The sequence below is a fragment of the Heloderma suspectum genome, chromosome 7 (genome assembly GCF_057233095.1).
Source record: "Heloderma suspectum isolate Gila_16-S chromosome 7, 16-S_ref, whole genome shotgun sequence".
In the NCBI taxonomy this organism is placed as follows: Eukaryota; Metazoa; Chordata; class Lepidosauria; order Squamata; family Helodermatidae; genus Heloderma; species Heloderma suspectum.
Window position 1 is genome coordinate 23,413,546 of NC_139464.1, and position 15,100 is coordinate 23,428,645.

The following is a 15,100-nucleotide window of genomic DNA, read 5'->3' on the forward strand; positions in this document are numbered from 1 at the left end:
AGCTCATATCTAACTGATCTGTGGGTCTTCCCTATTCTCTTTGGTCTGATTCTAAATTGTGCAATAAGAAGTTCGTGATCTGAACTACAATCAGCTCCAGGTCTTGTTTTTACCGACTGCATAGATGTCCGCCACCTTTGGCTACAAAGGATGTCGTCAATCTGATTTCGGTGTCGACCGTCTGGTGAAGTCCATGTATCAAGTCGTCTGTTAGGTTGTTGGAAGAGAGTGTTTGTTATGCACAGTGAGTTGTCTTGGCCAAATTCTATCAACCTATGTCCTGCTTCATTTTGTTCTCCCAGATCATGCTTGCCTGTAATTCCAGGTGTCGTTTGACTACCCACCTTAGCATTCCAGTCTCCTGTAATGAAAATAACATCTTTTTTTGGCGTACTATCCAGTGGGTGCTGCAGATCCTCATAGAACTGATCTACTTCTGCTTCTTTAGCATCTGTAGTTGGGGCGTATATTTGGATCACTGCGATGTTAAATGGCTTACCCTGAATTCGAATTGAGATCATTCTGTCATTTTTTGGATCGTATCCAAGAACTGCTTTAGCCACTTTATTATTAATTATGAAGGCTACTCCATTTCTTCTGTGGTCCTCTTGTCCACAGTAGTAGATCTGGTGGGGAATTTCATCAAATTCGAATCATTTGATGTGAAGTGGCCCATTCCAGTCCATTCCAGTTCACTGACACCCCAAATGTCTATATTTAATCTTGACATCTCCCCAATAACCACATCCAATTTGCCCTGGCTCATAGATCTTACATTCCAGGTTCCTATGGTGTGTTGATCTTTAGAACATCGGATTCGTTGTTCACCACCAGCACCATCGGCTGCTAGCCGTCCTTTCAGCTTTGAGCTAGCTGCGTCATCACATCTGGGGCTAGCTGAACTTATCCTCTGTTCCTCCCCAGTAGCATTTTGACCATCTTCCGACCTGGGAGTCCCATCTTCCCATGGTATACCGACATATCTCTGGTTGTACTGATCCATTTAGTTTTCATGGCAAGAATATTGGGGTGGGTTGCCGTTTCCTTCCCCAGGGATCGTATTTAGTCTTACCTCTCTGCCGTGACCTTCCTGTCTTGGGTGTCCCTTCACGGTTTAGCTCACGACATCATTGAGGTGCTCAAGCTCCAGCACCACGACAAGGTAACGATCTCCTTTGCTGAAGCACAATAATGATACTTAGTGTTTATATAATGCTTTCTGTAACTGTTCAAAGTTCCTCATATTATCCTTAAAACAGCCCTTTAATGTAGGCCAGATGTGGAGATGGGATGGAGGAATGAGGGTAGACATCAATAATTTACCTAAGGCCACTCAGTGAATAAATGGCTGAAGAGGGAGATTTGAAGCACCAATTCTGTTATCTCACAGCTCAAGTTCTTAACCACTCCACTGGCCATTCAGTTCTATACACTTCCAACTTGATTCATTTTCACAAGAATCCCATGGGGGCCAAGAAAGAGAGAGCCAGTGTAGTGTAGTGGTGAGAGTAACGGACTGGGAGCCGGGAGATCCGGGTTCTAGTCCCCACTCGGCCATGGAAGCTCACTGGGTGACTTTGGGCCAGTCACAGACTCTCAGCCCAACCTATCTCACAGGGTTGTTGTTGTGAGGATACAACGGTGAGGAGGAGGATAATGTAAGCCGCCTTGAGTTCCTTGCGAGAGGGAGAAAGGCGGGGTATAAATGCAATAAATAAATAAATAAAAGAACAGTCAGCATAGTGTACCGTGGGTAAACGTGGACAGAGGAGACCAATGGGATCAGATCTGTTCACATGACAGTGTGGCCATAATCTTAAACACACTTACCTGGAAGTAAGCCCTACCAAAATCGAAGAGATTTGCATCCAGGTAAACATATTTATGATGGCAGCATAAAAGTGCCTTTGACCTGTTTTGTAACGTGTATGAATGTAATGTAAGACAGAAAGCAGCTCCTTTAAATCAAATGTACAGTACACATTTTACATTTGGGTTATAGGAGATGAAGGTTGGAGGCAGGAAAATGGTGCCCCCCTCTGGAATCTCCTGACCATAGCAACTGGTTCACATTTTTCCTGGTAAAGCAACAATTACTTCAGTTAACCAGGGCAAACATCCCTTTTATCTTTTCTTTTTATTTCTAAGGTACCCTCTCTTTTCCCAATGTTCAGTGTATATGGTGGAGGAGAAGAGAACCAGGGCTGTTTGGTTTTGCAAGAACTTTAGTATGTGAACACTGCAGAACATTAACATAAAACTTAGCAGTTACCGTATACTTGGCACATATCAATTCTAATGTTGCAGTCTCCTATGCACAATTACCAGGGAGTAAATCCCATTGATGATAGTGGAGCTAACTTTGAGTAAACATGCATAGGATCAAGCACCCTCCCTCAGAGGATCAAGCTGCCCAAGGCTTCTGTAAAAAGATATATTCCAGGTTCCTCCTACCTCCCCCCACTCCTTTCTCACAAGATCTTTCTAATGTCCCCCTGCTGAGCTGGAGGAGATCCTATCTTTTTAAATTCCCCTTCTTTGGCTGGCTGTTGTATTACAGATAAGTTTGCAAAAGATGCCTCTGGCACTTCATTCATTCCTGGTTTCTAGGGTGATGCTTGCTATGTCACCACATAAGCAGTTCTCCTCAGAATAGGCCTGAAATGCCAGTTACTACCACACATAAGCTAGGAGAAAATGCTGCTGTGTGCGTGTCCTTCTCTAGCTATGGTTCATTTCCTTTCCATTATGTTGCATTGTTTACCGAGTAATTTCTTGCATTGCCTGATCTTTTGTCTGCTAATGTAACGAAAGAGCCCCATTGTCATGCACAAGAGGGCAGAGTTAATGTTGCTGTGGAAACCTTAACTCCGAATTCCTCGACTGGTGGGCACTTAAAACACTCATCCTGGATGAGGTAGGGCTACTGGATTTTTAGTTTCATTCTTCACTCCCCCAGTCTACCCCCTCATCCTGTTTAATAAAAGTAATAAACAACTAAATGGAGTGAAAAATAACTGCAGTCCAAAGCACAGGAAGGGACTCCTTAGGTAGGATAACAGCAGCTGGCATATTAAACGTGTGGCAAACAGACTCCATTTTGTGCTCTCCCATCCCATCTGTTGACCAGGCCCGGTGCTCCTTCATTTTATGAGAATTGGCAACACTGTCTCTTGCAAGCTGTAGGAGCACAATTTTCCTGATGAACAATAAAGATTTTTAGACAAAGTTAATAAGTATGAATTTAATCCAGATCTCACATGTGCAATGATGATATGTACTTTTAATTGCTTAAGCTGTGATTAGGCAAGACACCAAACATAAACTACTCATTGGAAGCGGTCACTGTTGTCATAGCGAAGGAATGAGGCCTAGGCCAGGAGCTAACAACTTGTTCATTATTAAGGGTCCTGATGGAGAAACAGCACGAGCCAGAATCTCACAGACACAATCTGCATATTTTGTTACATGCAATGAGCATATTTGCATATTATTCACATGGGTATGTGATATATGCCAAGCCACAGCTGATGGGCATGTTGTTCTTACTCTGATACAGGCAGTTGGTGGAATGATTAACCCCAGATGAGAAAAGGCTTGTTGTATAGTCCCTACCAAGGAACAACAACAGTGTAAAATGAACACACAAATCGTTAACCATAACACTTAATTTATTTTGGGCCTTTAAAATGATATTCCTGAGTGTTTAGTAGAAATTACTAAGTATGCCAAATCATTTCTGTAATCATTAACAAGAATCAGTTAAGAGGAAAGCTAGAATTATAAGGATGAGTGGTACTTAATGGCTGTGTGCTTGTGGGCAGAAAGTACACCAGACATTTTGGACTTCAACTCCCAGCATTCTTGACCATTGACCATGCTGGCAGGGGCTTCTGGGAGTTGAAGTCCAAAATATCTGGAGCTCTACCTTCTGCCCACCCCTAGTCTACAATATACAGTGTTCTATAGGCAGCTTTCAGCCTGCAGCTCTGCTCTCCCCCACACTGAACTTCATGAAAAGAAGAGAGCAGCCCCATGTGAACATCAGCAAATGTTAGTGCCCTACGCCTTTGCACAGCCTGTTGCTAAAAAGTCTGCCTCTCTCTTGAGGAAAAATTAAGCAGATGGGTGGGGGTTGATGCCCACTGCAAAATGCTCTCTCTGGTGCACTTCATGGAGAAAAGAGCAGGACACTTGTGTGGTGCTTGATTTGGGTCTCCAGTCAGAGATGGGCTCCCCGCTGGTCAGTGGGCACCAGCAGCGGCCTGACCATGCCAACACAAGGCCTATGAACAGATTTAATTCTGTCTGATTGTTTCTTCTAGCATTCTTCTATTACCAATACATGTAGGGGTGTGTGTGGCTTGTCTTATGCAATATTCCTGAAAAAGTGGGACCTGCAACGAACATTGCATCATGGAGTGCTCCTAGCTGGTGTGCCAACCAGCCATGACCTCTTTCAGAATACTCCATTCCATTTCCCCTCCCCCTGGTTTCCTCCTCCCTTCAATAGACACTCAATATTCTGTAGCCATTGAGAATGATTAGTCCTTATTGGGCTGTTTGGGTTGTATGGTGTATTTGCCCCCAACATTCCCCCCCCAAAAAAAATATTTTTTCTACTTTTCCAACCCTTGAGGTTCCCTGATACTTCCCTTCTTGTTTCTCAATAGCCCTGCTTTGCTACATAGCCATCATAAGTCAGCCCTAGAGTTCACTGTTAGTGTTCATTATAAATCTAGACACAGTTTAATCACCTTTTCATGTTCTCTTCCAGACCCCACATATGACAGTGGCAAATTATTTATGAGACGTGGGCTCTGGTTAAATCTTTTCATTCATTCATTTATTAATTACACTTCTATCCCGCCTCTTTTCCTCTTGCAAGGAACCCAATGTGGCTTACATCACATGGTCCTCCTCCTCTGCATTTTATCCTCACAACAACCCTGTGAGGTAGGTTAGGCTGAGAGTCAGTGACTGGCCCAAGTCATCCAGTGGACTTCGTGGCTGAATGGGGACTAGAACCCGGCTCTCCTGAGTCTCAGTCCAACAGTCTAACCACTGTGCTACACTGGCTCTCACCTATGATCAAGCAGGCCAAGTCAATAAGGGCTGGGAGGGTTTGCCTTACTACAGCATGATGAAAGGCCAGAGACCAGGGAAACAGTGGGCCTTAGACTCCTCCAGGAGGCTGAAAGGGCAAGAAAAACCCATTTCTTCAATAGGGTTTGGGTCAGTTAAATTGATGAGTACTGGTATGGCTATGAAGGACAATCCTCCCTGAGGTACCACCAAATTCCCACAGAGAGAACCTTGAGGGCTTTATACCTCTTCTGATCCCTCCATTTAACTAATAAGGAGTTGGGCAGAGTCTCGGCATCCTCAGATGGTCTAGATATTGCTCTTTCCGGGTGGCAGTGGTGGCACTGCCTGTTAGAAGGGAAGCCAAATTGGCCAGCAAAGATAAGCAAAACCCAGGGCTAGGATTCAAGCAGATACCCACACCCATCACATACTTTTATAAGTGCAAACAAAAATTTTAGGCTGCAATCTTATGCTCGCTTGCTTGGAAGTAAGCCCCAATGGATAGTGGGACTTACTTCTAAGTAAACATGCATAGCGTTACGTTGTTCAGGGTGCAATCCTAAACACACTTGCTAGGGAATAAATCCCTCTGAATTCTGTTGTGCTTACTAATGAATAAATGTGCTTAGTTAGGATTGTGCTACACATGTGTCAGTGGAGATAAGCAAAATCAGCAAAAATATGCTTGGGCTTGAGGTTGTAGCTGGTAGGAAGTATTATGATTTTCTGTCAATTCAGACCATAGAGGCAAAAGTCTTACAGGCATTGTTAAATTGCAACTGTCTTCTTTTGTTCACCCTCCCCAGTTTGTTGAGGAATCTAACACTAGTAACAGATGCTCCAGATGTGACCTACCCTACTCAGGCTTTCATTTGGGAGAGATTTGAAAATGTCTTCATCACAGCTTCAGGCCTTATCAACTATGCACCTGTGTTCAAGGCCTATTTCTATCAGGGGCTGTTGGAGTTCTACGAAGATAATGTGCAGTATGTTGAGATAAGGGCTATGCTGCCACCGGTAATGCTTTTTTGTTTGTTTCTCCATTCTTATCTTAAATCATTGCTTCCCAGAGCTCCCCTTTCCATCCTGGGAGATACTTTGTGATGATCAATTCTTGTTTGTTTTTTGGGTGTGGGGGTAGGTGAGATGCACTGTTGTACTATTTTAACATTTTGTTACTGGTACTGAGAATGAGCCAAAGGCTGTTTTCCAGAGGTTAGTAGCTATGGCACTAACATCTTCCCGTAAACTCTACTCAGACCTTGTTTAGATATCACTTAAACTACTGGAAAGTAGTTAACCCTTATGCCGGAACTGACTCAGTACTTTCAGAAATATGTAGAGTCCTAGCGGGAGGAACATTCTGAGAAGAAGGATAGTAGGTCGAGGCCTCATGACTTGATCTCCCACATTGGGCTACCAGCCAGTCCTATGCCTACATTCTTCCATATGTCCCTCTTGCCTTTGGCCTAGCAACGGGGAAAGGGGAGGGCAGGTAGTACTCCACGGACGCCAGATTTGCTCATATTCATTCTCATACCTTCACTTTTAATGAAACGGGTGAATAATTTCCAACCTCCCATACAACTTTTAGAGCTTAATATGCAATATAGCTCTGGTTTTAGTTTCCATAGCCTCAGACACTTGCAATTTCATATTTGAGATCCAAATTGAAAAACAGGTCATTCTAAAGCAAGGGGCAATGGCAGTAAAAGCCCTGCTTCTCACTGTCACCATTCTAACCTCTCACAATGAGGTCATACTAACAAGGGCTTGATCACAATTGTCATGCTGGCTGATATAAGGAGAGGTGGTCTATAGTAGGCATTTAGGATTGCATCCATGCTGCTTGATCCTATCCACATTTACTCCGAAGTAAGTCCTATTCATTTCCTCCCAAATAAGTGTGCATAGGGTTGCAGCCTTAATTCTATTACCTCCTAAAGTAAAACTTCTTCATAGTTTCTTGGGGTTGGGGGTAGCTGTGGCATTGAAATGATAACTAATTCTTGACCTAGGATAAACTCCCGCATAGTTTGTTTCTTTTTGTAGTTTAACATATTTGCTTTATTATTCCTTCTTACTCCAAAGAAGAGTTAGCTTCTTTGTTTCCTTTTAACTTCATTTGTTAATTATTTATTTTCCTTAACTCAAAGAAGATTTAAACTTGAAAGTTTGTCCCTTCCTCCTACTCCTTGAGTATTTTTACCAAAAAAAAGAGCCCAATTCAATAAAATTCTCCAGGAATGTCTTGCATGCACACCATTCCATTGTGTTCTTGCACAAGATCCCCGTATTTCAATGGGACCAATAAAAGAGGAATTCCTGGTAGATGGTGTTGATTATTATTTTTTGACTTGTGGCAGACCACCCTCTTGCTTGATTTTACATTTGTGCTTGTTTTGCCCACAGGTATATGAGTTGGATGGATCCATGCATGACAAATCATGGTCTGTAGCAGCTTACAAAGACGTGGCCATGCAGTTCATAAAGGACCACTCCGATTTTGTGGGTGCGAAGATTATATACACTGCTCACAGGTAAGAGATGCCTAGATCATTTTGCCAGCCCATGAGTTTTAACTTAATTAAATATAATTTTATTGATGAAACTTTATGTCATAAGAACATAAGAAGAGCCATACTGGATTAGACCAAGGCTCCATCTAGTCCAGCATTTTGTTCACACAGTGGCCAGCCAGCTGTCAACGGAAACCCATAAGCAGGACATGAGTGCAACAGAACCCTCCCGCCCATGTTCCCCAGCAACTGGTGTACACAGGTATATTGCCTGTGCCATCAGAACTAGTAGCCATGGATAGCCTTCTCCTCCAAGAATTTGTCTATCCCCCTTTTAAAGCCATCCAAATTTGTGACCATCACTACGTGTTGTAGTGTGAAGAAGTGCTTCCTTTTATCAGTCCTGAATCTCCCACCAGCTTTATGAGATGACCCTGGGTTCTAGTATTATGAGAGAGGGAGAAAAATTTCAAGTTATAAAGGGAAAAAGTGCAGTCAATTAAAAAAAAACCCAACAAAACCAAGTTCAGAAAATTGTATGAGAACAGCCCATCAGATTCCTTTTCATTGCACCGATCTATCATATTAGAATCTAGTGATGTTGCCAGTTCTCATTTTGTGGCTCAGAAATATTAAACTTGGAGGCTCATGATGTTTACCTCAAATATAAGGCAAGCATTATGACCCCATAATTTTTCTCTGGCTCAGGTTTTAATCTGTAGCAGAAAGAACACGATGCGCCAAGAAGGAGGAAGGAGAGAGAGGTTTCCCTCTTTGCTTTCTTCTGCTTACTGTTGCAGAATTGGGTGGGAAAAACAGGGGATGGAATTTGTAGGCTTGTGGGTGGATGGGGAGGAGACATGGAAGCTCATAGGGAGTCGGGCATGGATTGCACCTTGCCACATCTCTGATCAGGGATGCAATGGGTTCCAAATCTCTTTGAATTGACTCAGCTTAAGCCAAGATATTTGCCAATTTTATGGGGGAATTGCTTGGCTTACTCCAAGTCAATCACATGATTGTCAATCACTAGTATTTGCACACAGAGGCAGAGATCAGTCCAACAATTCTATGTTGGAATCTCCACGGTATGTATGTCAAGGCAGACCGAAGGTCAAGGTTCATGATAAGTCCAGGCAAGACAGCATTATTGGCTTTTAAAACTACCTTTTCAACACAGGCTCACCAGCCCTTGCTCCAGCTCCTGGTAACGGTTCTAAGGCAGAGTCTCAAGTTCATAATTCATGTTAAGTTCAGGCAAGTCAGTATCTTGGGCAATTAAAATGATGATAAGTTCAGGCAAGAGAGAGAGCACTGGGCAGTAGAGACGTTCCCATGCAGGGCCTCTATGATCCATGCTCCCAGGCAAACTAAGTCCAGGATTCAAGAGAGTTCCAGGCAACTTCTTAATGACACACACTTTTAACAGACAAGGGTCTAGTTTTGGTAGAGAGTCCAGGTGAGAAAGTGCAGCTCAGTTGACTGAAAGTCCAGGCAGAAAGGGTTTCGGGCAGAAAAGACAGAGTTTCCCAGCAAAGCTCTGTAGCCTTGGCACAAGTTTAAATGTAAGGGAGGGGCAACTAGAGCCCTCCTTCTGGCGATCTAACTGATGGGATTCTAGCTCATAAATGAGCAGTACGTTAAAGAAGGCATTTGTATTCTGCTTTCTGTAGATGTGTCAAGCACTTGTTCAACAAAATTAACCCCTTGAAAAACTGCTCTGAGAATGGGATTAGTTGTCTTCCTGGGTGAACCAGGGCCAGCCAAGCAGTGTTGAGCAAATCAACTTCCGCTGTGAATTGGAAGAACAACTTTCCCCCAAGAAACAGATTTGAAAGCCCTCCTTCCTTAGCCCAGTCTCTCCCCACCTGCTTGATTCCCAAAGAGAGGCTATCAGCTTTCTTAGCTGTAGACATGTTGTTCAAGGTCGAAACTTGCAGCTGGTCAGGAGTGTTCAACTCCCTCAGCCTACTCCCCTCTGTGAAACAAGGCAGAATGATGTTCTCACCAGTCTGACATTCCTCATGATGAATAGGCCCAAACCAAACTCTCCTCAGCCTGCCATCAGATGAGAAACTAGGCTCTCAAACCCTGGACTTCTCTTGAGTCAACTGGGTTCTAAACCACCCAGTTTACTTCTTAAACAGATTCTGACTCTAAGCTATAGGGCCCACAGCAGCACATGGGCCAATCCCAACAATAATATTCTTCTCCCCCAGCAATTAAACTGTTTTAATGTGACTGTAGAGGCATATCTGCAAACAGGACTCGGTATGTGTTTTCTGCTGCACAGTGAACCCAGCTTTCCCCTACTTTTGCCCCTCAAAGATCACATGTACAGCTTCTGAACTACACATTGTCTCTTCCTCTCTGCCCCTTCTTCATTTTTTAGGTGGGCTAACCATGTTTTGTATTTATTTCTCAAGATTTTACGAGTTTATCTGGTCAAGCACTTGTTCAACAAAATTAAACCCTTGAAAAACTGCTCTGATAATGGGATTAGTTGTCTTCCTGCGTGAACCAGGGCCAGCCAATCAGTGTTGAGGAAATCATGCTTCCACCGCAGATTGGAAGAACAACTTTCCCCCAAGCTTGATCCAGGGTAGATGTTTGTATGCGTGCACAAAAGGCAGTGAGTGCCTTCCACAGTAGTAGGCTCAATGCTAAAATGATGTACAAACCCTTAACTAATACGTTTTACATATAACATTTATATCTCCAGAGGTTGGTTCTGGGTTTAAAAATATTATTTTTAAACAGAAGAGACAGGGCCTTGGTACTGTTCTCTTTCTGTTAATTTTCAGGAAGCAGAGTATTGCCCAGATTAAAGAAGCTATCCGCACAGCCAAGGCACTCAGAACTGAATTTCCAGACACTGTGGCAGGATTTGATTTGGTAATCTCCAGTATTTCTTACTTGGTTTTGTGTTTTATGTTGGAAAGATTGCAGGGAGCAAGGAGATGATATATTTGGTGAGCTCGTGCTTTCCTCGGGCTGCAGTCCTATCATACAAATGCTTTACACGGGATGCAACGTAACTCTTGATGCTAACAGCTGAGCCTCTGACCAATTTCTGCAGTATCTGGGGTGGAATATACTGGATGTATGGCACTCTATGGAAATACTAGTAATGATTATAAAGTGGAAAAATGGAATCTTAGAACTGAAGAGCTGGAAGGGATCTGAAGCTTGTCTAGAGTCATGACAAAAGGCAAATTCCTCTCTATATTGGTCCCCTAAGTATGTCATCCAGATAATGGTTTGCTATAAATAGGGGACAGCAGTATCCAAGCTATATCATGCCAAATATGCCAGGAGGAGAAAACTACAGCCCTAAGTACCCTTGCGGGCCACCTTTGAAATGTTTAATTAAAAGATGGACTATACATTTTTAAATTAAAAAATACACGCAGAAATAAGTCCTGTTGAAATAAATAGGATTTACTTCCATCTAAACATGATTAGGATCAGGCTGCATGTTATTAAAGGCATAATCCACCAGAGGAGGGGAGTGAGATTCTCTTATGCAAGCCCTACTGAAATGTTTCAGGTTGCATCTCCTGAAGTAGGCTTTAGGCTACAAAATCTTATGCCACAATATATTTCGAAGTCATGCCATCCAATCCTATGCATGTTTCAATATGCGTAGGATTACAGCCATTAAGGTGCCACGGGATTCTCTATGGTTTTATTGCTACAACAGGGTAACATGGCTGCCCTTTTGGAAGCTACGTCTAGTGATTTCTGATTAGCTGAGTACCTCCATCACAATAATATTACCTCTGGCTAGCTTGAACAAACTGGAACGTATACAAATGAAGGATGACCCTCTGGAGATTGTGTATGTTTGAATATGGAACCACTGTGAGTTCAAACCTACTGTATGGAGGGAGAAATAACTGGTTGAGAAGCCACTTAGGGTGCAATCCTAGGGTTGGATCGGATGGTGTTTGTGTGCCAGCGGGCTGGGTCTGCCAGCAGCGGTGCACATGTGGCCCCAACTGCTGCTGAGTGCGATGTAGCACTTCCAAGGGCAAGTGCCAACACAAGCAGAAATGCTCGTTACTAGAAGTGGCGTGACCTGTCCCTTCCAGAAACGAGTGTTTCCACTCATGTTGGTGCTTGTCTGTGGGCAAGCCGCTACTGGTGGGGATGGCCGTGCACTGCCACCAGTGGGCCTGGGCCGCCAGCGCAGGGACACCGTTGGATCCAACCCCTATGCATATTTATACAGAAAGAAGTCCTACAATTTCCAGCATTCCCCATGGTTGGCTGGGGACTGCTGGGAGTTGTAGGAGTTTTTGCCTAAACATGCATAAGATTGTGCGCTAAAAAGGTTAATCCATGTAGGGAGTTGTGGTGATTCAGCTATCTTAGTTGTAACAAGAAGTTAACAAATAAAGGTCCTGTTTAAAGCTCGCAGTTGTCTTCTGTCTCAAGTGTGGTCAGAGACAAAACTTACTCTGCAACAGCGTGCACCCTACAGTTATGATGGTTGCTAAAGGAAAGCATCTTGAGCTGAAAGATCGAACAGGGTTCAGAGCAGTTAAGTAAGAAATGTTCTGCCTGGGCTTTTGTGCTTACCCAACGTGGGCAAGAACTGCTTACTCATGCTGAAGTTTTATGTGTGAGTGTGCCCACTGCCTCGGAGTTATGGTTACAAATTGCTTCCACCTTATTTTATCAACTGAATTAAAAGTACTTTTTTATTAAAATACTGGCATTTCAATGCTGGTCCTCACTCTTGATATAGACAAGATCTAAGCACAGACTGCTTATCCAGAGCAATTTTCTTCACAGGTTGGCTGGGAAGACGGAGGATACTCCCTCTGGGAGCTGAAGGATGCCTTGAACTTTACGCAACCTCTAAAGAATAAATTGCCATACTTCTTTCATGCTGGTGAGACTGGTAAGCATTAATGCGCCACAGTACTGATCTGAGGGAAAAGAGGTAACTAGAAGATGAGGACTACAATCTTATTCATAATTATCTCTTGAGTAAATGCTGTTGAACACAGTGGTAGTTACTTCTGTGTAACCATACATTGGATTGGTCTTTCAACTATGTTCAAATGATATGCTGTAATCCAGCAAGGGACAGCTACCTAGGAAAGCAGGCTTTTGCATACAGAAAAGCATGTTAGATTGGGACCTGCATACACAGATGGCATGTGGCTGTTTCCTGGATACGCATCCCCATTGCTGTACAGATCTGGATATGAGGCATCCAGTGTGACCCTCATCTGCAGTACACAGTTTGGATGGGGCTGCACACTTCTGTCTTACAAAAGACCAGAATGTGCATACCCATTTGCTGGAGTTTCTTGCTTTTTGTAACTATATCTGTATTGGTGCTATGCTGTATTCTGGAAGATTTGGAGTGCTTCCAGAAGAGGTTTTTATGGTATAATCACTCTGCCTCATTCATGGAATTTTACAGGGGGTCTAGTCAATGACTCCAGCAAAGGAGATCGTTACCTTGTCGTGGTGCTGGAGCTTGAGCACCTCAATGACGTCATGAGCTAAACCGTGAAGGGACACCCAAGACAGGAAGGTCATGGCAGAGAAGTCAGACTAAATACGATCCCTGGGGAAGGAAACGGCAACCCACCCCAGTATTCTTGCCATGAAAACTAAATGGATCAGTACAACCAGAGATATGTCGGTATACCATGGGAAGATGGGACTCCCAGGTCAGAGGATGGTCAAAATGCTACTGGGGAGGAACAGAGGATAAGTTCAACTAGCCCCAGATGTGATGACGCAGCTAGCTCAAAGCTGAAAGGACGGCTAGCAACCGATGGTGCTGGTGGTGAACGACGAATCCGATGTTCTAAAGATCAACACACCATAGGAACCTGGAATGTAAGATCTATGAGCCAGGGCAAATTGGATGTGGTTATTGGGGAGATGTCAAGATTAAATATAGACATTTGGGGTGTCAGTGAACTGGAATGGACTGGAATGGGCCACTTCACATCAAATGATTCGAATTTGATGAAATTCCCCACCAGATCTACTACTGTGGACAAGAGGACCACAGAAGAAATGGAGTAGCCTTCATAATTAATAATAAAGTGGCTAAAGCAGTTCTTGGATACGATCCAAAAAATGACAGAATGATCTCAATTCGAATTCAGGGTAAGCCATTTAACATCGCAGTGATCCAAATATACGCCCCAACTACAGATGCTAAAGAAGCAGAAGTAGATCAGTTCTATGAGGATCTGCAGCACCTACTGGATAGTACGCCAAAAAAAGATGTTATTTTCATTACAGGAGACTGGAATGCTAAGGTGGGTAGTCAAATGACACCTGGAATTGCAGGCAAGCATGGTCTGGGAGAACAAAATGAAGCGGGACATAGGCTGATAGAATTTGGCCAAGACAACTCACTGTGCATAACAAACACTCTCTTCCAACAACCTAAGAGACGACTTGATACATGGACTTCACCAGACGGTCGACACCGAAATCAGATTGACGACATCCTTTGTAGCCAAAGGTGGCGGACATCTATGCAGTCGGTAAAAACAAGACCTGGAGCTGACTGTAGTTCAGATCACAAACTTCTTATTGTACAATTTAGAATCAGACCAAAGAGAATAGGGAAGACCCACAGATCAGTTAGATATGAGCTCACTAACATTCCTCATGAATATGCAGTGGAGGTGAAGAATAGGCTTAAGGGACTAGATTTAGTAGATAGGGTCCCGAAAGAACTATGGACAGACGTTCGCAACATTGTTCAGGAGGCGGCAACAAAAAATGTACCAAAGAAAAAGAAAACCAAGAAGGCAAGATAGCTGTCTGCTGAGACACTGGAACCAGCCGAAGAAAGAAGGAAAGCAAAAGGCAACAGTGATAGGGGGAGATATGCTCAATTAAATGCAAAATTCCAGAGGTTAGCCAGAAGAGATAAGGAATTATTTTTAAACAAGCAATGCATGGAAGCAGAAGAAGATAATAGAATAGGAAGGACAAGAGACCTCTTCCAGAAAATTAGAAACATCGGAGGTAAATTCCAGGCAAAAATGGGTATGATCAAAAACAAAGATGGCAAGGACCTAACAGAAGCAGAAGAGATCAAGAAAAGGTGGCAAGAATATACGGAAGATCTGTACAGGAAGGATAACAACATCGGTGATAGATTTGACGGTGTAGTCAGTGAGCTAGAGCCAGACATCCTGAAGAGTGAGGTTGAATGGGCCTTAAGAAGCATTGCTAATAACAAGGCAGCAGGAGATGACGGTATCCCAGCTGAACTGTTTAAAATCTTGCAAGTTGATGCTGTCAAGGTGATGCATGCCATATGCCAGCAAATTTGGAAAACACAAGAATGGCCAACAGATTGGAAAAAATCAATTTATATCCCCATACCAAAAAAGGGAAGCACCAAAGAATGTTCAAACTATCCAACAGTGGCACTTATTTCACATGCCAGTAAGGTAATGCTCAAGATCTTGCAAGGTAGACTCCAGCAATTCATGGAA

The 15,100-nt window shown here is 43.2% G+C and overlaps 1 protein-coding gene across 2 annotated transcripts in view; it reads left to right on the forward strand.

Moving 5' to 3' along the window:
• Window positions 1-15,100, forward strand: part of ADA2 (adenosine deaminase 2) — a 95,796-nt gene that overhangs the window by 70,391 nt on the left and 10,305 nt on the right. For both annotated transcript variants that reach the window (XM_084809296.1, XM_084809297.1), the window contains exons 4-7: window positions 5,895-6,105; window positions 7,501-7,628; window positions 10,412-10,502; window positions 12,408-12,516. In XM_084809296.1, coding sequence (XP_084665422.1) covers window positions 5,895-6,105; window positions 7,501-7,628; window positions 10,412-10,502; window positions 12,408-12,516 — 539 coding nt within the window. The remainder of the gene's footprint in view (window positions 1-5,894; window positions 6,106-7,500; window positions 7,629-10,411; window positions 10,503-12,407; window positions 12,517-15,100) is intronic.